The sequence below is a fragment of the Manis javanica genome, chromosome 3, assembly GCF_040802235.1.
Source record: "Manis javanica isolate MJ-LG chromosome 3, MJ_LKY, whole genome shotgun sequence".
In the NCBI taxonomy this organism is placed as follows: Eukaryota; Metazoa; Chordata; class Mammalia; order Pholidota; family Manidae; genus Manis; species Manis javanica.
In genome coordinates this window covers 78,389,265-78,412,573 of record NC_133158.1, presented here as the reverse complement: position 1 = coordinate 78,412,573, position 23,309 = coordinate 78,389,265, and the positions used below count along the sequence as shown (strand labels likewise).

Sequence of the window (23,309 nt, the reverse complement as noted above, 5' to 3'; positions counted from 1 at the left end):
AAACTAAAATGAAAGTCAGAGCAAGTCACTCCCCAGTTACCGTCACTCAAAGTCTCCCCATCTGCTGACCACATGTCCTGATCTGCCATAGGAGGCCCGCGTCAGCTTGGTTCCCACTCCCTCTGCTTCCACAGCCTCTCTCCACTTTAACCCTTCACCCTGGGGAAAATGGCCTGTTGTTCACTGCACACAAGCATGTCCTTTGGGGCCTCTGCAATGGCACATGCTGTTCTCTGACCTTCCTTTCCCCACCACAGTCACCTGGCTAGTTCTTTCCTGCTCACACTTCAAGCCTCAGCCCAGATGTCACCTTCTCCAAGGAGTTTTTCCTAATTTCCCCAGACTTTGCTAAGTGCCGCCCACTCTGGCTGCCATTGCATTGTATGTATACTTCTATCAGAGCTCTCACCACTTGGTGCAGAGTAATTATTATTAGCTGCTTATCCCCTAGTCTTGAGCTCCTCAAGGGCAGGCACCATGTTTATTCATGTCTGTAGCCATAATACTGTGCATACTGCTAAGCACGTTGTTGGCACTTAATAAATGTTAGCTATGTGAAAAATGTGAACCTTTTACAAACAAATCAGGTTTAAAATGTCATTGGAATAATTTGTGATCATGAGCTAATCAGTGCACTGTGAGAATATCTGAGGACAGTGTCATTCAGAAAAGGAATGAAATGAACATTTAGAAATTAGATGCCTTTCAATGTACTTTCTGTGTACTACATAGCTCACTTCTTAGTAAGTGGAATAGAGAGAAAAACTATCCAAGTTCTGTAAATATAAATCTACCCATTAAAAATCTAAATTAAATGAACTTTTCTCTTTACAGTTTCCTATATGATACTATAACTAACCTCTTTCCCTGCTAATCTTGCTAAGGGAACAGAACCAAGATCATCATATAGAGCTTTTACTGGAATATACATGTATTCTGACTACCTGAAATCCTTTAAGAAATTAGCAGCTGCAAAATTTTCCATATTACAGCACAAAATAGAGAACTCTAAAGAAAAAAATACACCTGTGGAAAGTGTTATTTTTACAGCATATTTTATATATGTAGCAAACCATTTGTAGTTTATACACAGCAAACCATCTATAATACATTAGATGCTTCCTTTTCCTCTGAACAGATTGGAAGAGTCTCTGCTGTCAGAGCCAAAATAGGCTCTTTTGGGTATTATAATCCAATCCAATTCAATTCAATCAATTAATGACAATGAAAGATATAAGAAAAACTTATGAAAACAAAGTCCGATGCTGGAGTTCCAGCCTTCACTTTTGCTGATCTATTTCAGCACCGAGGAACTTCATCAAGCTATGAAAATATACTTCATCAAGCTATGAAATATCCAATCTGGAAAAATTTCTGCTTGTGTCCCTCTGAAAATTGATCTATGTTGCTCAGTGTATAACTATAACTTATGCTGTGAGTTTTTTTAAAAATTAAAAGCATAGAGAGTTTATCACATACTGTTTGGAGTTTAAGCAAGGAAAGTTATTTCCTATAGAGGAATTTAGTCCAGAAGTGAATTTAGCACATTGGCTTTGTTAAGAAAATGCTTGGCTGTAGCCATTTGAGAATCTCCTTGAGTAATACCTTTTATGATTATACCATGTGAAGCAAAATAAAACAAAAACAAAAAACCCCTTTTCCTACTACATTTCTAGAAGTGCCAAAGGCCTTTAGTTTTCTCACAATAATAAAATGAAAAAATATTGGGTAATTTAGATTTAAAAAGGAACCACAAAACTATACAGCAATTTAAACAATTTGGCATCAATGTATAATAAGAGCTGCCAAGAAAAGCTGTTTATTAGGTAACAAAGCTAATACTGTACATTTTTGTTCTCAAAAACTGATTCTCATTTGTCTGTTGTAAAAAGACCAAGAGCAAAGTGTTGCTGTGCCTAGGATGAGTCTGTCATTATTTTAAACATTGCCTATTACAACCTTTCACCTACGTGCATCACACAGCTTTTATTTCCTTGCCTTCTCCTTTCCAGTGTGCCTGTCAAATTATTCTATGCATCAAATCTAGTTTCTGTTGTGCATAATCTAGTTGTTTCTCTGGTCCACAGACCTTTCCTTTTCTAAATTTTGGTATTTATTATCAACATTTGGTATTAATGACCTTTTATTTTTCAATGTTGCCTGCCACACTGTTAACTTACAACACAATCTTGTCAGCCGTTGTCGCCCCACCAATAGCTTGCATTATTTGCAAAACATGCCTCTACAGAAAGCCAAAGAATGAAACGCAGAGCAGACCCTTCCTTAAGACAGAGGGATAATGTCACTTCATACCTTTGTTACAACATCTGCGCTCTCAGAATTCACCTGTAATAGTGCTGCTGGTGGCTTACCTTGTGTCTGGTTTTAGATTTTCTACTGTGGAGAAGGTTTGATTTGTATGAATGGACTTGTTCTTCCCACTGAATGACCCATTTTCTCTGGATATAACTTCATATTCTGTAAAGTGAAAAAGCCAACAATACTTGTCTTTATGTCCTGGCTGATACCGTGTTCTTGACGCTTAGAGCATTAAGAGTGAGTCACTTAGATTTTGCAGTTCTTGAGATGCACCGATCCTACACATACGCAATTTTCAGATGGGGATTGTCAGTGGACAGTGAAGGTCTCAAAACATTATGGGAGTTGCTTATTGATCACTTCTGCTTTTCCTTTACCAGAGCCAGAAAGGCATGTTAACTGTGAAAACCCATGAGGCTCCTAGGTAGGTAGCTACGGATATGGGTAACTTACGATTTTTTTAGGTAAGTCACATAGTCTGCCGTTGGTGGAAAGCACAGTGTGAGGAAGGCACTGGCGAGGAGCGGTGCTTGAGTAAAAGGTGTGTTTCCTGCTCTGTGGGGCTGTACGGCGGCAGGGGAAAAGGCCAGCTCATGTACCACCACTGCACAAAGCTTCGACAGCAGCAAATGACAGGTAACCAAATAATCAACTATACTTTTCTATAGTTCATCATTTTCAACCATAGAATCATGGGATTTTTATACCTATAGCTTACATATGTTCCCTTGATAATGATTCTTGCATGTATTTTTAAAAAGCTATGTCCTTAAAGTCTGCATAGAGGTCTTCATAAATTTCATTTTTAAAGGCATGTTTCTATGAATTTTTGAGAATGAATCAAAAGAGACTTTCAGAATAAGAGAATATAATTTATACATTTTTAATTGGTTTTCCCTGCTCTCAGTTGTGATTTAGTTTAATGCATGTGACAAGATCATACAGTAGATTTAAAAAAATCAAGCAACAAAACTCCACTCAAAATCAGGTTCACCGATATGAAGAAATAACACAAGTGGTGAGCATCAGGGAAAGCGGGAGGGCTGCCCAGGAGCTGGCAAGTTACCGGGCATTTCTGCTAACTGTGCCAAGTCCAAAGGAGATGGATACTGGAGGTAAAACTGAAACCACAGAATGATTCAGGGAGACTCATAATCACCAATTTTAATTTGGGAAGGATTTTTAATGGCATATATTTAAAAAATCCAAAAAGGAAGATGACTCTTTCTGAAAAAGTTCATATGACCATCCCAAAAATTCAAAATCAAACTGGAAGGCAATGGCCATCGCATCTGGACATATCAGTGCAGCTGTTAAAAGAACTGATGGCTGGTATTATTTAGTATTCCTACCTCAGACTCTTTTTGTTCCTAATCTGTATCTCAGTTGACTTTCTATTCTAACAGAGGGTATAAAGGGAGGGAGGGGAACATCCTGAACTTCTCAGAATTCCAGCTTTTGAATGTATATTCTTGGATGGACTTGGTAATGCCTTATAACGCTTTAAAGTGATTACATTTTTTTCATTAATCTATCAATATTATGAAAATGGAATATTGTATTTTGGAATGAATATTTGTGGGTATATTCTAAATATATTTTAGAAGGCAGATATGGCCTCTTACGTATGTCTTCATGTTTACTTTAAAATAGGGGATTTTGCTTAAAGATTAATTAATAGTAAAGATACAGGGAAATCTGTAAATAAGTAACACTGAATAATTGGTCTTGTTTTTCCCCCTCGGAGGGTTTTATTGCCCTAAAAGGAGATAATTCACTTGACAGAAAAAAATGTTTGCTATAAAGGCATGGAAATAATAATGATGATACTACCTCTGCCAGTTCTACTATTGCTACTACTAACACACATGACTTTACAGCTTCTCATTTATGGTACACAAATTCTCTGTTTAATCCTCATAATAAATGGACAACAATGGAAGGTATTATATTACAAATAAGGAAACTAAAGTTCAATGAGTCTAACTAAATACCCAAGTTGCATTTTTAGAAGTCAGCCATTCTGAGTTTGAATCTCTGTCAGCATCCTCTTGGCATATCACAAAGCAACGCTTCATAACTAACTTTAAGCTGTCCAAGGACTCATGGCCAGTTTCTTAGGTGTCTCTATTTCTACTTTGGTTTAGAAGGGACATGCAGCAGCAACTGAATTCGGATGTATGTACTAGACATGAACACATCTCTGTCAGTTATAAGAAAGATTACTGACAGAAGCCAGCTTGGGGAATGAAGAATACTCTTCACTTTTTTTGTTATCTTTCTCAATCCTTCCCTGCAAAACCATTTCCAATGATATGAGACTTAATTTATGAATTATCTGAGCTGCTGGTTTATAAAAGATTACATTTGAAAACAAGTGGTATTTAATGTAATACTAAAAATAAACAAAAATGGAAAAAATAGAACATTAAGGCATATGGTCCTATATTTAAATACAGACTAGGTGAAAATTGGTTAAATATGGACTACTTCTATTTAGAAATATTATAGCTAAAGAGATAGAGTTCTTATCTATAAAAATCGTTATTGTAAGTCCTCTATCTTATAAAAGATCTTAAGCAGCCCATTAATGTTTAGTACCAATATTATATAAGTAGTTGGATAGATAAAATATACCCTATTCATTATTCTTTGAGATTACAAGTTTATATAATTTAAAAATGTTACTTGATGAACCAGAAAGGAAAATCCTTTTGCTTTAAAAAGTTAAATCAGGTGTTATTGATGTACCCAAATAAGTATGTAGTAGATATATTAGAGTTTTAGATTAACCAATTCCAACTTGATATCCCACATCTTTGAGGCAAATGGAATTTAATAGATCATTTTGTTTTGTGAAAACCAAGCCTGAGACTATCACTGAAACTCCTTACTGGTGCAGTATGTGGATTGAGAATTTTGAACTTTTTAATATGTAGATAATCAATACTTAGAGATTGGTTTATTTTTAGATATTGGGATGTTTAGCACCTACTGGCATAGTCCCAAGTAAAGAAACAGAACTAGACAAATTCCTGGGAACCATGGGCAATAGCTAGTTCTTTCTCAATGGCAAGCTTTGCATAAAAAAGAGAAGCAAAAATAAACTGCTTACACTGGAAGGTGCCCAGACCAAATGGTTTTGTTTGAAGAGAGATAGCTGCTGTTTTCTTGTTCATAGGCAAATTTTTGGCATCTCTTGAACCTCCCCTTCCCCACCTTGCCCCATGCAGTGTATCCTCCAGACAACCTCTCAGTGGGCCACTCTATCCTCTGTCTCTGCACTCAGAGCACATGGCAGGGATGCGGGCAGCAGGAGCCTTGTGTTCTCACACTATTTGCTAGATCCTCTAGCTGATTTAGGTGGTTTGTCTTTCCCCCCTTCTTCTTTAGTCAACTATCCTGTTTACTATGGAGAACTAAATTCCCATATAACAGATTCAAAGAATGACTGAGGGTTTCTTATTTTTCACAGTCACTTTTAGAGGAATTGGGTAGGTGATAGCAGAATCAAAATTTCCTGAGATGAACACAAAATTGGCCAGGGATACAATAAAAAAAAATTCTCTTAAAATGACAGAAATAACATTTATCCTGCTTGAAAGTTCTAGGTCAAACTAGAAAGTGGGTTGGTGAGAGGAAAACTGGTTTAAGTATCATCAGCAGTGGCAACTTCTCATATATTATCTGTAGATTTTTGGTAATGAAAAAGCTAGATTGATCTTCACACTGTGAAAGAGTTCTGAGGGAAGATGGAAGAAATGCATCTTAAAGAGATCTGCTATGTCAACAGGAGGCCCATACTAGACAAAATGGACTTTTGTCATCATATGACACTTTTGACAATAATGTGGTATAAGGACTGCAGAATTCTGCTGGGAATTGCTACTCCTGAGATATGCCTCACAAGTCATAGTTTGACTCAAGGGTACCACACTCCTAAAGCATCGCATCACACTGTCCAAGCTTCCCACTGTGGTAACAGTCCTTATGCTGTGATCTTACCAGTGACAGTGTCATTTAGTGGCTTATCCCAGTCCAAGATGACAAATGAGGGGCACCCTTCCACAGTGACCACAGTGAGGTTGGTAGGTGGGTTCTGCGGTGGACTGGTGGCATTCCCCTCTGTGGCTTCTTCTTTGGGGAAACGTTTGACAGAGTCGGTGATGGAGCAGGGCCTGTTGTCAGGCTTTGGAATGTATCGCACATGAGGACCTAAGAGAGAAAGAACTTTGACATTTTGCATTTTTTTGAGCTTGTAAAAATGGCGGATATAAACTCATAAGTAAAATGACCTCTTTGAGGACATTTGGTCCCACGTTATAAGAAAATGGGTGACAGCAGTACTGTGGATGGTTCAAACTCGTAAAAATCCAGGGTCTTGTCTCTGGGATATGTGAGATTGATGTTGTTATTGATTTACTTTTCTAAACAGGTTTATGTTATGCCAATATCCAAAAGTAATTTGGTCCGCCTGGGCATGGTTAAAACTGTATAATTTATGGGGATTTGGAAATAGTATTCAAAAGGGTCTTGTCTCAGTAGTGGGACTATTTAGCCCTATATTAAACACAGTCTGGTATCACCGTCTCACCTAATAAATCTTAAGAGCCAGACTCAAAAGAATCAAGTGGTTTCCAGTAATTTAAAGGCACCCCAGAACAAAATTCATGAATATTTTAGGAGTCAAAATACTCAGCACCCAACAAGATGAAATTAACAGGAATTTAATACTCATACTGAGGAGAAAAATAAATCATTTGAAATCAACCTAGAGCTTGCATGGATATTGGAATCATCAAGCAAAGACAATAAACCAGTTGTTATCACTATAACCTTCATGGTCAAAAAGTTAAGACATGATAGATATTAAAAAGACCAAATCAAATTTCTAGAGATAAAAATTAAAATGCGCAAGATGCAAAATACAGTGGATAAGCTTAACACAGATAGGATATTGCAGGGTAAAAGATTAGTAAACTTGAAGACACAGCAATAAAAACTATTCAAAATAAAAACTGAAGGAAAAATAATAAAACAAAAATGACCAGAACATTACTGAGTTGACTTTAGGCAGTATAACAGAGATGCAATTTTAGCATTTGAGTAGAGAAGAGGGGGCAGAAAAATAACTGAAGAAATAATGGAGAAAATTTTTCCATATTTGATAAAACCACCAAACTCATGATCTGAAAAGCTCAAAGAATTCTAAGCACAACAAACATGAAGGAACTACACCAATCACAATCAAGTTTCTCAAAACTGTCAACAAAGGGAAATGTTTAAGGAGGAAGAAAAGAAAAGACACATTATATAGAACAACAAAGATAAGGATTATGGCAGACTTCTTCCTGGAAAGAATGAAAATGAGAAGGCAGTGGGGCAACATCTCTAAACACTAAAAGGAAAAACTTACCATCTAGAATTCTATAACCACTGAAAATATCTTTTAAGAAAAGAAAAGCAAAATACCTTTTAGATGTACAAAAGCTGAAAGAATTCATGACCAATACTATGAGAACGATCAAAGGAATTCCTTCAGGAAGAAGGAAATGATATCAGATGGAAATACGGGTTTGCACAAAGGGATGAAGAACACTGTAAATAGTAACTACATAGGTAAATACATAGATAAAAATGGAGTACTTTTATTTCTTCTAAAAGATAATTTACTATTTAAACAAACATGAGAATTTGGATTCAAGATGGTGGTGTGAGACCATGTATATCAATAATACCTTAATAAAAAAAAGAAAGAAGAAAAAAAAGAAAACACAAGCAAAAAATCAACAAACGGGATGACATCATGCTAAAAAGCTTCTGTACATCAAAGGACACCATCAGCAGAACAAAAAGGCATCTTATGGTATGGGAGAATATATTTGTAAATGACTTATCAACAAGGGGTTAACATCAAAATATATAAAGAACTCACATGCTTCAACACCCAAAACGCAAATAACCCTATTAAAAAATGGGCAGAGGATATGAACAGACACTTCTCCAAAGAAGAAGTTCAGATGGCCAACAGGCACATGAAAAGATGCTCCACATCGCTAATTATCAGGGAAATGCAAATTAGAACCACAATGAGATACCACCTCACACCAGTTAGGATGGCCAACATAGAAAAGACTAGGAACAGCAAATTCTGGTGAGGATGCGGAGAAATGGGAACCCTCCTACACTGCTGGTGGGAATGTAAAATAGTTTAACCATTGTGGAAAGCAGTATGGAGGTTCCTAAAAAAACCCAACAAACATGGTAACAATTTAGTGGGATGTACACAACATGTAAAAGTAAAATGTATAACAACAGCATCCCAAAGGCCAGGAGCAAAGCTGCTATATTAATGTAACGTTCTCACACTATGAAGCTGTACAATATCAGTGAAAAGTAGGCTATGTTAAAGATGCATACTATAAATCCCAAAGCAACAACTAAAATAACAAAACAAAGAGGAAGAGTTAATAAGACAGTAAAAAAGATAAAACGAAACCATAAAAATAATCTAAAAGAAGGACAAAAAATAGATTGGACAAATAGAAACAAATAGCAAGGTGATGATAGATTTAAAGCAAACCATATCATTAGTCATGTTAAAAGTAAGGTTCTAAACACCCAAAATAAAATGCAGTGACTGTTAGAATGGATAAAAAAAGAAGACCCAACTACATGATGCCTATAAAAACTCGGTTTAAATAATACAGAGATGAATACATTAACACTGAAAGGATAAAAAGAAGAGATACCATGATAATACTTATCAAAAGAAAGCTTGAGTGGATATACAAAATCAACAAATTACGTTTACAAGAATATTACCATAAATAGAAAAGGTCATTTCATAATGATAAAGGATCAATTCATCAGGAGTTTATTATAATCCTAAGTAATTTAGGTCATAGTAGCTTTATTTGTAATGTAAAAAAAATTACAAACAACCCAAATGAATGGTTTTAATAAATAATTATCAACATTAGTATGTGTTTAATAAATAATTATTAACATTATATGTCCATACAACAGAACAGTAGTCAGCATAAAAAGAAATAGACTTTTTGGTATGTAGAACATGGATGAATCTCTAAATAATTACTCTGACTAAAAGAAACCAAACCAAAAAAAAAAAACATCATACTGTATTTTTTCATCTATATAAAATTCCACAAAATGCATACTAATCTATAATATAGCAGATCTGTGGGTACCTAGGGACTAGAGATTGGGTGGGAAGAGTGAGAAGGAGGGATTGCAAAGGTACACGATAAAAACATTTGAAGGTGGTGCATGAATTCATTATCTTGATTGTGACAATGGTTTGATGGGTGTATACATATGTTAAAATTTATCAAATTTGATACTTCAGAAAAAAATTACAAAAGGAAATATTGGGCTCTACATCATATTATATCTCCTGTACTGTGGTAGAGGTGGTAGAGTAGATTACTGTCCAAACATGTTCTCTATAGCCATGAAAGAATTAGATTTTTCCAATCCTTGATTTGAGTTCTGCTATGTGACTTTCTTTGGTCAATGGATACTAACAGGTGTAACAACAGAAGGAGCTTGAAATACAATTGTGTATTTGGACTTCTGTCTCTTGACTGCACTGCCATGAGAATGGCTTCTCCTGGGTCACTGTTGGTCCTTCATCCTGGGCACCAGAATGAACAGACCGGAGCCCACCTCTAAGAGGCTCATCGACACCTGCTCATAGAAGCAGAACCACCAGCTGAGCACATCCTAGATCAGCTGACCCTCTGGTGACTTGCTGACACATGAGAAATAAATCCTTACTATATTATGCTGCTAAGATTTTGTGGTTGTTTACTGCACAGCAACAGCTGACTGACACACCGACCAAAGATGGCCTTGTCAAAATTGAGATCACACATACCTTTGAATCTGGGCTTCCCAAGAGGATCAGTTTCCCTTGTTGGACTTGAGCTAAAGTCAGTTGTATTACCTGAGAATGGAAGATAATAAACAATTTGGACAAAAGATAAAAATGCCTCACAGTACAATAAAAAGACAGTAAACAGTATATTTAATGTACCTTCTAGTCAATTGCTTCCAACACTGATTTCCATTATTATTTTTTATTATTATTATTGTACATGTCACAAGAAAAGGCCTTTAAATGTCTTGGACTAAAATAAATAATGACTTAAAGATTACAACCAAGTAGTTCATATTAATTAATTAATATATATGTAATTAGTGATGACATATGATTTAGTAAGAAGCATTGGATAATCTCTTTTCGGGAAGACTTTCCTTAAAAGCATGAGAACTTTCTTCTATGTCTGTGAGGAGAAAGAGCATATTCTATAACAAAGCATTAAATATAATTTTAAAATTTAAGACTCATATTAGTCATAAATTGGAATAAAATAAATGATCCAGAACTGAGACTCTTTTCCCCTTAATTTGAAATCTCACAGTACTTCGTTCGTAAGCATCCAATGGGAAGTGCCTGACATACTAACCAAGGTCTTCTCCCGAGGCAGGAACCGTTGGTTGCTTCTTATCTGTCTCTATTCTCTCCGAGGGGGCTTCGGTCGGTCTGAGCATTGCCCTCAAAGGAGGGGAAGTCGCTCGGCCTGATGGAACGATTCCTGTAATGTAGAGCCCAAGTGGTCAGGCTTTATAGGAGCGCTGCCAACTTCCCATTTACTTATTCAATAAATATTTATTCAGCACCTACCATGTAGCTTGGCACATTATATTCCAGGCTCAGAAAGAAAATAAGCCCTGATACCCTTGACTGAGATAGATGTGTGAGCCAAATATACTGAAGCATTGTAGGTATGGTGAAAAAACTGGAGACAATCACAGAGAAGGTTAAGGAGGGAGAGTAGGAATGTTTATGGGGAAAGATGAGGGGTTTTTTGGGTCAGGGAAGCATAGGAATGTCTTCACAGAGGTTGTGCCATAAAGAAGAGAGGTGATCAGTAGGGAGGAATGAGAGCTGTCTTTCAGTCCCAGGCTGCAGGAAGAACCATGCCAGGGAAGCATGAGACTACTTGGGGTGTTTGATTTGAAGGGGTGAGAGCCACCAGTGCTCCAGGGAGCAGTGCGAGCTGAGGGCGGAGGGGCAGGGAGGGGCAGCTCATGAGGGGCAGCAAGGACCCACTAAAAGATTTTCACTAGGGAAGTAACCAGATGAGATGTAAAGAGGATGAATGGTTAGGATGCATGGCTGGTGGCAGAGAGAGGTCAAGAGATGACAGTAGTTGTGTTCACAAGGGTGGAGGAGGTGAACTACTAAGCAGCAGCGAAACTGGATGGAAGGGGTTTGTTTACTTGAGGGGTGTGAAGGAGTTGGGATGGCCTGACATGGAGATTAACTGGCAGGCATGAGAGATGGCTGGAGAGTGAAAAAGATTCCTAGTGTAACATCTGTGATTCTGGCCTATTAGCCAGAAGAGTGCCACCCTGAGATATAGTCAATAGTGTCTCCTTCTGTCTAAAAACACCTAGAGGTCTCCAAAATGAGATCCATCCAAGGTCCAGGCAAGTTTGGGTGCTGAGAACAGAGTGAAGGCTAGAATGGATTTGATGTCCTCCTGGGAAAAGGAATTATCCTAGGGAAAGAGAGAGTGGAGGGAAACAAGGCTGACCCAAGGACCATGGCCCGGTGCAGAATCACGGGGAGCCACCCAGATGGGCTGCTGAGCCCCAGGGATGAGTTGAGTGGAAGCCAAGCCCAGCTGCCCTGCGGTCCCCCCGAGCTTTGCGGTTGGCTGAGCTGGAAGGGAATGCTGGCAGGGCACTTGCCCTCTGGCAAGGAAAGTGGGACTCAGAGGCTGCAGTAGCCCTGGAGATGAGGGACAGGTGGCAGATGCCACATGGTCGCCCATGACTGTGCCCGCAGGCACTTGCGAGAGAAGACGAGTTTGGAGGACTCCCAGAATATCCGGTTGATTGTCTGAATTCAGGAAACACTTTCTTTTACTAATCAGGCCAAATCTGTACAATGGTTCCTTAGAGTAGCCATTTCCTCTGAGTTAGAGGTGGACAGCAAAAGTGGGGAAGGGGGCCTGAGTTAATCTTGAAGTGGAAGGTGTTTATAGCTGTCTTGGGGATGGATGGGCTGTGCTAAAGTTGACTTACTGATGGGCAAGAACAAGGGTTTTCTATGATGGAAACACAGGCCACCACGGAGCTGCAGCTGAAGACACACAGCTTCAGAGGGCTGCTCTGCAGAAGCTTCCCCCGGGTTTTCCACGGGGGACACCCAGGCATCACTTTCAGTCTGCGACTCATCCAGTCTGACTTGAATCATGCTGGAGTGTAAGTCACAGCTGCCCCACGTTACAATTGAGGAGGAAAGCCTGGTCTCCTCCCTGGGGTCATGTCCCTGTGCCTTGACTCAGGAAGGCATCAGAGGTGTGGACGGGGCTGGTTTCTCCTTCAGCTGATTGGACGAATGATGAGCGTTCATTGTGCACAGGGTGCATCCTGACAGCTCCTCCATCACCCTGCCCTCCTTTCATCCCGTGCCAGGAGTGACCCCCATTCCCTTCCAAGTGACCCCTCCTCAGTTTCATCGTGTACAGCTGTCTTTAGCAATCATCCTATTTCACCTACAAAATATTTAGGAAGTAGTGATGGGGGGAGAGGGAGGGAAGATGGGGAACATACTGTGGGTTGCTGGCAGGTCCCGGGGAAGAACCCTTAAGAGAAATAAGGTAAAGCTTTGCTCTGAACTAGGTCAGTTTTCACTGATTCTTAATTTAACTCAGTTGTTCACTCAGCTAATAACTTATCAAATATCCTCTAGGTGACAAGCACTGGATTTGGTGATGGGAATTCAGAGAAAATGTGCCAGACTCTGTCACCCGAGAGCTCCTAGTCTAGTAGAGGAACACAGGTGTGAACAAACAGGCGTAAGCCAGTTTGCTCTTGGCTCTAACAGAGGAATGTGTCAAGGACAAGCAGAATGGGGAAGCAGTGCTAATTCTACTTGGGGCACTAGAGAAGGCTTTCTGGAAGAAGAAGAAGTGTGAGTATCCAGGTGAGTGGGAGAGGTCATTTTCGTGGGAAGGAGGCAATACGTGCCAAGGCACAGAGGTGAGAGGAAGCCTGATTTCCCAAATATATTCCTGCCCTGTTGCACAGGCTAAAGCTGTTAATATTTTAGTCCTCAGTCCTTCCCCTGAACTGTAATACTGGGGCCAGCATGATGGCTGCTGGACAGGGGAGCTTTCAGTGAGATGTATAAGATTTCATGTCAGGAGACAATGATAAGTGGGCATCACATTATTCATGACCCCTGGTGTCAACACACAACATCTCATCCAAATTAATCTGATTGTTGAAAGGCCTCAGTCAGATTCTGTCTTCCAATATTTAAGGTGCAAACTGGCCTAGATGCACAGGGATGGTTTCTCACCCCACCCACCCAGAAGCAGGATGTAGGTCCGCAAAGCTGTAATTTGCATGCCTGGTCTTTGGGGCCAACACAGGCACGTGTCACACACACCAAGCACTTGCCTGTTGCCTGAGCTAGTGCACCAAGGAGGGCTTGTGGTTGGCTAGTAAAACTGAAGTCACAGAGGAAGAAGGAAGGGAATGATTGACATACCTGCACTCCCTGGCTTGCCGGTGACATTATTTGGTGGTAAAGGTTTCCTTCGTGGGGGCGAGAGTCTGGGTGGCAAAGGCGGGCGACGAGTACCTGGGACTGTGGCTAAGAAATTATATTACAGATGAAGTTGTCACAAGGATTCCCTCTATAAACACCTCAGGTTTTAAAAAATACAATATTTGATAAATAGCAGTTGGATGATGGAGAATAGATTCTTCAGAAATGTGCCTATGAGTACTATATTCTGATACTCCTCTAAATTAATGTTGGTAATGTGCCCTGGGATAATGAAGCACACTCATGTATGGAAAAATATCCTGTAAATACAGATAAAAATATACAGGTGTACCTGCCTTTTGAGAGGCTGTATAGATGATAGAATTTAACATCCTTTTGTTTCTCATACATTCTCAACTAGCATTTCTGAGCTTCATTATCCCCAGTTGCCTTCGATTTTGAGACTGCAATTTCTTACACCATTTTAGCTTTAAATTGTTAAAGTATATAATTTCTCCTTCAGTGGGTTCATTGTCCCATCCCCCAAATCTATTATATGATTATAGGTAAACACTTAGAGACCTTCTCAAATGATCACAAAGAAGTAGCCCTGAAGCAATGAGCTACGCCTGTGGAGAGCAGGGTCACCAAGAACTCTGGGCACTGCACAGGGTGCCTGGCCAGGCCAGGAAAGTGGGAGCCACATTTTAACAAGTGCTCTGCTCATTCACCCAAGAGCCCTGGAGCAAGGCTGCTAACCCAAAGGAAGGATACATTTTTCTAAAGGCTCTGCCTAAAGGGTGGAAGGGAAAAGGCACCTTTTATAAATTGTAAAAACATGTCTATGATACTTAAAGGCTGACAAGGTGGGAGGTGCCTGGAGCAGTCTACCTTAACCCAAATTTTAAGTCTTGTGTTCCAGCTTTTTTTGCATAATATATGTTGATTTAAAAATGTTCAAGTAAAACTAACTTGGAAAATGCCTCTGGCTTTAAGTACTTGCCAAGATAGTAGGAAGTTAGTATATGCCTGTGCAGTGCGCCTGCAGGGAGGGCTGTGAGTGGTGGTAGGACACTTATCTGTAGCCCAGACACTATTACAACAGAGTAGGTTTCACGGCATTGTTTCAAAAAGCAGAGTTCTTATTCATTGCAAAGATACTCCAAGTCACCAGCTTAATAATTTTGGCCTTTGTATAAAGCATAGTCTTAAATTAGGAATGTAAATCATATCAGGCAAAAGGATATTGTAACAGATTACACAAGAACAAAACTCGAACCTAATGGAAACTAGAACCCACGGTGACTCCAGTATGTCTCCAGTGCCCCTTTGAACATTATACAAAGCAATAATTATTAAATTGGTACCCCATTAGAGATTCTTATTAATATTTAATTTATACACAGAGCACTTTTCATTCCTTCAAATATATTTTGGGATGCTTCTCTAGCCACGCCCATGTACTCTTAGCATGGTTCTGATGTTTTGGAGGCTATGTGGGGGCTGTTTCTGCTGCAACAAATGATACTACAGTTACTGCCCAAACTGCAGAGCTGAGTAAGAGTCAGCATCTTATCCCTTACCTGGTTTTTTTGTTACATGGGTCGAGTCCACTGACACAGCACCTGGTGGCTTTGGTGTTTGCTTAAGCCCTACAAGCAGATATAATGAAATGGAATAAATATATAGCAGAAATGTGCTAAAGGTTCTTCATCACAGAAACTTGGTAGAGTTGTCAGTGTTCAGATGCACTCTTTGCAGAGCAGAGACACTGGTGTTCTTGTGCCGTGACATTTAATTGGTTTCTCCTGTCTGTTTACAGGAAAAATTTAGAGCCTTGTATTTATTAGTTGAGAGTTTCCCTGAAGAGTTGGTATTTGATTGTGGATTGTGGTTTCATCTTAATTTGCCACCATGTCCACCCTGCACTGCCTTTCTGAGCAGTATTGCCTCAGAAGGCAAATTTCATCTTTGGCAATTGACCATTTTTTGCCAGTTTTCATGTGTACATTTTGTGGTTAAAATTCCATTGTGTTTGGAAAGACCTTAAAATTCCATTGTGTTTGGATTTGCACATTATGAATTGACTACAATTTCCCCTGGAGAGGGTTTGGGTATCAGGCTGTTAGGCCACAAACTGGCTGTGTACCTTTGAGATTTGTAAATTAGTCCTGGGCAGGCCTAGAACTCCAAGCTGCTGTTTGGAAGAAACCGATCTGCAAATTACTTTGTGTGATGTTCTATGTCTGGAGTCTCTCAAACTCAAACTGGGGATTTTTACCCAGCCATTTATTTAAGAACAAATGTGTTGATTTTGGGTATCTATGTTTTGATTTTGGGTATCTGTCCGAAGGAGTGGGAAAACAAATTTAGATTTCATCCTATTTTAAAAGTGTTATTCTTTTACATTATAAAATAATCTCTGATGTGGCTGACAGTCACCATTAGGAAATAACACAAAGATGATTTTAGAATCTAAACAGAAAATATCACCCCTTATATAATGGCTCATCCCCCAAAAAGGATTCACACTTTGAAGATCCCACTATAATTCACATATTGAAAAATAATAACATGTTTAATTAAGATACTAGTTTGTACATTAACAATAATTACCAAAACCTCAGCTCTGTTTTGAGCACTCACTGTATTCCAGGGACGGTGTAGGAACATTACACACAAACTCATTTAATGTGCAGGCATATATATTGATTAAATTTACAACAGATGTTTTGTTTGCCAAATATTAGATATTCCCACATTAACTTATGAAATTAATTATAATTAATATTACAAATTAACATAATTATTAGCATTGTTATAATTATTAACATTATAATTATAGTAATTAACATTAATTTATGAATCCTAATACTGCCATCCTATACTATCTGCTGCTTGAATAAGAGATAATATACAAAATCACAGAGAATGTTTGTATGGATCCATCAATTAAATGTTGTTTATTTGTGGTAGGAAAAAAAACATTTCAGGGGGCAATAACTATTTTGTGGGAATCCCACTGGCATGGTATAAACACATGGTTCATTAGTCCTCTTCTTGTGCCCCACTGTCAGTGGTAACAGGGCCAGAGAAATGATTCATCCCAGTGGTTACAATGTGCATGGCATAGGGGAATGAAAAATACTCTCACTGTGTCACAGGGATAACAGGGAGACTAATTTACCACTATTTTTTGAGGTTAAAAAAATGTGTTATGTACTCTAGAAGGCCGGTAGACTCTCTGTGCCTTTAGGAGATCCTTCCTCGGAGCCTTTCCTCAGATCTCTCTACCCTTAAGAAAACAAAGTATTTTGATCCAGTACTATGCAGCACCTTTCATATTCATTACCTGATTTCCTGATTTGATCCTTACAATGCTTCTGTGTGGGAGACACCACCCAGGTTCCACAGATGAGGAAACTCATGGCACAGAGAGATCAAGCAACACAGCTAGGAAGCGCTGGGATTGAGACCACATATGCCCAGCTCCAGCCTCTCTCAAGCACTCAGTGGCATGGCACAGAGCACTGTCTTCTCCTGCCGTTGTCTTCTTTCTCTTATTCCTCACAGTGACTTTAAGCGACTTTAGCCCTGAGTTCTATACTCTGCCTTTTGGGTGATTTGAGGTGTGACCTCTATGGAAGGGTTAAATGGCCACGGCTGGCAAGCACGCATCATCCCCACTTGCCACTACAAGGCTGACAGCCATCCCTGACTAGGCACGTGCAGATCCACCAAGCCACAAGGGCCGGGGGCTGGAGATACAGGAGAGAACCCAGATTTGCAAGATACTTTAAGACCAAAGATAAATTGCCCTGGCTTCTTTTCTAATTAAAAAAGAAATCAGAAGAAACTAGCCATTTTCTGTCACTTTCTGTATAGGTAGAAAGAGAAGCATCATATTGTTATGATCCTTAAGTGTAAGTACCCAAATTAAAGAGCCACTAAACTGGACTTTCTCCAGCCTTTAGAAACAGTTAAAAGTTGGTGAGATACAAAAAAGTTGGTAAGAGCTCTGCAGAGGCTCAGGGAAAGAGCCTTGGACTGAAGACAGGAGACTGAACCCTGGGTCTGGTTTTGCCTTCACTTCGCTGTGGTTTGCACATCAGCCAGGCAGCAATGTGAGCATCAGAGCCAGGACACCAGTGAACTTCTGTTGCTCTGAATCACTGGAGAGCAAATGAAGGCCAAGGGTAGCAGTGAGGCAATGGGAATGCAAAGGAGGAAGCCAGGAGGGGAGATACTGCAGAGAAAAAAATTCTCAGGAATTGGCACCTAATCAGCCTGGTCCAGGCTGTGACCTGCATTCTTTTTCCCTTAGGTAGGATTAATCAACATATTTTCTAAAGGGTATAGTTTGCTCTCGAAGCACCAAGCCAGCTTCAGCATGAGCCCCCAATTTCCATATGAGAGTTCTCCCCAGACCTCTGGATTTACATAGTTCACCTCTTTTGGCATTTTATTGTTGAAAATGAAGTAGAATTTGGGTATTTTTAACCATGGCAACAAAAAGTTTGCAAACACACACAGTGAAACTGGAAATCAATTTCCAAATGTTTTAGAGATTATTCCCTGTGACCAAAAAAGGGTGGTATTTATGGATGACTGGTCTCTATGCCCTTTGTCTCCAAATCTTAGCACCTGGCTCAAAAGTCAGGAGTGATGAGCCAGCAGACTGGAAAATTTAGCCACAGCCCAGAAAAATACATTCCTCACCTGGGAAGAGTCATCTGGGTTCTGGTTGTCAAGCACACTCCCTATGGGGGCAGTAAAGTGTGGATTCCTCACTAGGATGCAGAGAATGGAGTCTGGGGTTCAGGTATTTAACATATCTGCCAAGCCACAATGTGCCAAAGTGATTTCCAAATTACATTTCAATAAATGTTGGTTCAATGAAAGAATAATAGCTGCACAGCTCCCTTATACAGGGAGGAAGTTGGAGAAATTATCTAGCACAGGCTCAGCTAAATTTTTCTGTCATGGGTTAGACAGTTGCAGTTTTGCGGGCCATACTGTCTCTGTCACAATCACTCAACTCTGTCTCTGTATTGTGAAAGCAAGACATGTTTCAAAAAAGACCTTTACTTAACAAAAATAGGCAGTGAGCTGGATTTGACCTGTGGGACTGTAGTTTGTACAACTCCCTGGTCTAGTGCATGCTTGTTACATCTCTGGAGTCATATCTCAAGTTGATTGTAATATGTACAACATATTAGTCAAACTGAGACACATATCTGGAAAACTTGAGAAAGCAGAGTGCTGGAAAAATGACCTACCTAAAACCTTAGCCTCTGCAGGCTGCTTTCAAACTTTGAGGTGAGGAATACTTACACATACAGGTATGAAATACATATAGAACAGGGTAGATATCTGTGGTGATGTTATGAAGTAAGAAACTTGGATCAGGATAGTTGATTCCTGGAGTCTATGAAATCACTGCAAGATTTTTATAGGCCCAAATAATTTAAAAAATCCATCATTTGGGGGCCTCAGAATCTCTTTTTCCATCTTCTGGGAGGACTAAGTTGCCTAAGACCATGAATATGTCCTATAAATCCTAAATACTTCCTTTATCAACTGTTTTAATGTAAGGTATCTGAGCTGAAAAAGTAAAAACAATACAGAAAAACTATAGGAAAATAAAGAGAAATATTCTTAGCTAGATGTCAAAATTGGATTGGATAAGGAATCAGTTGACACAGAAATGGTGTTTCACTAAGACTCAATAGAGGCTAGTAGTGAGTGTGGACAAGACAGTGGGACTGTGCCAGCCAAGAAAAGCTTAACATGAATACCTGTATTTCTGTAAACAAGCCAGATCAAAACTGTGCAGAATCAAAGTAAAGTAGACTCTTATAAGTCTATAACCTGGAAAGAACAGATTTTAAAACTTTTTCTTACCAATTTCTCAAAACCTTATTCCCTAAGCAAATAGTCTGAGAGCTATTAAGGCTTCCTTTCCTTCATACTATGCTACATAGTTTCATCTGTGAGTGAAAATTTTTGTACCTTCATGTTTACTTCCTTTCTTGCCTTTTTGTATTGGTTAAACACTCCACTACTGTTTTCAACAGAAATGGTAAAAGTAGGAATCCTTGCTGTGTTCTTGATGTTGGGAGAAAAACATTTAGACTTTAAGTTAATAACTGTTATGTTAACTATAGGTTTCTCCACAGATGTCTTCTATCAGAGTGAGGAAATCTTCTTCTATTTCTAGTTTTCTAAGTGTTTTCTCCATGAATGGATTTTGAATTTTGTCTAATGGGTTCTTTTTGTCTTTCTTGAGATGATTGTATAATTTTTGTCCTTTTCTCTGTTAATGTAGTGAACTACACTAATTTGTTTGAGTGTTAAGCCAACCTTGCATTCCTCGGGTAAACATCATTTAGTTGTTATGTTGTTGTGGTAGATTTGGAAATGTACCACCTAGATCACCAATGTCAAGCTGAGGTTGACCCTGAAGGACTGACAGCAGGATGCCGTCTGCTGACCTCACTCCCTGCAGCTGGACAGCAAGTCCTTCCCTGATGGGGAGTCCCAAAAAGACAGACATTAGAATATAGAATGGGAGCAACACATTTTGTCTGGGAATGGAGGTGACCAAGAAAAGGAGAAACAGTGAGCTCAACTTTGTCTCCCTGTGCCCACCAGCCCATTTCTACCAGGGACCAACTGATTAAACTGAAGAAGCCTTGATAAGAGATCATTCCAAAGCTAAATTAGATGAGTTACTATTACAAAATTGACTCCATCTACACATAAGATGTCAGTTTGTGTTACAATTGGCTTTGGAAAAAATATTTATTTTGCTGATGAACTAGAATAATGCTGTTTTTCCTCTGAAAGACAATTAGCATTTTCCTAGTGAGAATTAATGCTTGATTTTACTGAAGGTTAATAGCTTTCAAGTTTGATATTGCAATCTGTCCTTTCATTTGCTTTTCAATGCTCTCTCTACTTTTACTTAGACAAACTTTAGCGAATTACTTTGAATATTAAGAAGGTAGCTCTGTTTAAAGCCAGGTTCTTTATGTAGATTTGAGAAACTATGCATTGCTTAATCCCATAGTTGGGAAGAATAAAAGGAGTAGCTGGACACAAATAGATATTGGAATGCTTCCTTTCTTTTCATGAATGAGGGATTTATAGTAATTGCATCATAAATGGGTTTGAAGGGCAGTGAATTCTTAGAACTTTAGATACTATAATAACCTAATACAAAAAACACATTCTAAAACACATCTAAATGATTTTTAAATTGAGTATCTTCAGGTGTTATGCATATCTCTTTCTCATTACGGGACCATCATTGGTTGAGTAAATACATATGGATTAAATTCTATTTTCATGTTTTTTTATAGAAGAAAGTACAAGATTTGTATTCTTTAAAAAATATTATAAGGGGCAATGTGATCCCATATTAAGGCATCTGATAACTACTATTTATCCAACTTGCTGAGTTGGGTGTTTGAACTTTTATCAGATCATTGTCCCAATTATCTGTATGCTTCTTACTTCCCAGATATGACTGGATTAGGGCCATGTCATTCAGTTAAGCTGAATGATTTAGAAACATTAATATGACTGTACCCAAGTGATCAACTGCTAATTTCTCTTGTTTAAATATCACATTCTAGATTGCTAACAGCTACAGGTCTGCTAAAAAATTATAATGGTACTTGTGAAATTATAAATTTGAAAACCAGGTGAATACTATCTCAGAATCTGTATATGAAAAGTGTTTTGAAATTGGGAAAAACAACTATTTTGGTATTTTCACTCAATAATTCATATTTATCCAGGGTCTTTTTATGAATCAAGACTTTATATGGTAGCGGGTTTAGTGGATTGACTTTAGAAAAGTGAAAAATTCTTTTTTAATCTTTTCAGAGACATTTGAAGTTTTGGTTTTTGGAATGAGTTACGATTTTCAATTCCAGTTATACTAAGCACTTCCAAACTGATAAAAAAAAATTGAAGTGTGAATTCAAAGGAATGATTAAAACCAAATGAAAACATTTATGGTTCTGATAGGATAAAAAGGACATAAATTTGTGATGATTACTTATTCCCATTCCATTCCATCTGGGTGTCCCCTGGGCTAGGGTCTACTAGGTCTTGTAGTTGTCTTATTCAGAACTACAATAAAGTGAGAAATAAAGAGTTTACACATTTTATTAAAACTTTTCAGCCAAGGAAGACAAAACTCCCCAGAGAATTGGAAGTCATTTAACTAGCCAAATAAAAATTGATAGCTTACCAAAAAATGTTCAGAATATAGAAACCACAGTTCTTGTATAAAAAATCATAAACTTGAATTTGGGAATTCAAATTCAAATTAGAGACCTGAGTTTGTACACTGAGGTGATCACTAGGCTTGAAAAAAAACTGGCAAGGGAATTTATATTTCTAAAAGGGAACCATCTCACTTCATTTATAATCCTATGTACATTCCAAAACTGAACTGAAGATCAGGACCACATGTGTTTAATGAAAACCCAAACTTGAAGTGTTACTTATTTGTCAAAGTCTTAGTTCATAACTCCTAAGCTGGTGGCTCTTTTGCAGGGTTCTCTAGCTGCAGATGTTCCCTCCGAATCCTGGCCCAAGTTCATTGTGGAACACAGAAATATGATGCAACTGTTGTAATTTCTCTTCTGTTGTGTGGGGACCCATAGCATTACCGTCAAGGTAAGGGATCACTTTTTTATCCTCTTTTCAGAAGACTCTTCAAGGAAAAGCACCGAGTGTATTGTGGTTCGGAGACCAGCTCTGGAGCCAGACTGCTTGCCTTTGAATCTATTTTCTCGCTCTTCTCCTGCCTTAGCTTCCACAACAGTACCTCACAGGACACACAGCAAGTCCTTAGTCTTTGTTAGTCACTATCGTTACCATTTTGTAGACAGCTTTAATGTAACCAGCCACATAGTAAGCTCTCAGCAGCTATCATGATACTCAAGTCACATGGAGATGTGTTTGTTTATAAAAGATGTCTTTGCCCAATTAACTTCAGGAGTAGGAGGAATACTGTAAAAATATATGGGTTCCCCATAAGCCAGAGGATAGGAAAATGATCTGTTCTTTCTCCCACGTGCCTGGAGAGATGTTCACCAACGACATTAATTTATGAGCCATTTAAAACTTCAAAAAAGACAGAATCACAGCTGGAAAGGGTAGAAAACATCAGTGTCTTAGGTCCAACTTGTGCTTTAGCATAGAACTGATACCCATAGACCAAACCAAACCCAGCAAGTTGACTTTCTCTAACAGGCCTCAGTGAGGGAGGTCTTAGAGCCTTTGGGAAATTTAATAAATTTCAAGTATTTTCCAATGTTTAACTATCGTTTTACTTTTGCTGTTTCCAACCTGTAAAATATGTGAGTTTTTTTTAAAT

The 23,309-nt window shown here is 38.6% G+C and overlaps 1 protein-coding gene across 26 annotated transcripts in view; it reads right to left on the bottom strand.

Annotated features, from left to right (window-relative positions):
• Positions 1-23,309, bottom strand: part of ABI3BP (ABI family member 3 binding protein) — a 238,687-nt gene that overhangs the window by 23,880 nt on the left and 191,498 nt on the right. For all 26 annotated transcript variants that reach the window (XM_036998592.2, XM_073231729.1, XM_073231731.1 and 23 more), the window contains 6 exons: positions 15,496-15,564; positions 13,913-14,017; positions 10,812-10,940; positions 10,220-10,288; positions 6,325-6,534; positions 2,373-2,478 (listed from right to left, as the gene is read on the bottom strand). In XM_036998592.2, the coding sequence (XP_036854487.2) occupies positions 2,373-2,478; positions 6,325-6,534; positions 10,220-10,288; positions 10,812-10,940; positions 13,913-14,017; positions 15,496-15,564 (688 nt within the window). The remainder of the gene's footprint in view (positions 1-2,372; positions 2,479-6,324; positions 6,535-10,219; positions 10,289-10,811; positions 10,941-13,912; positions 14,018-15,495; positions 15,565-23,309) is intronic.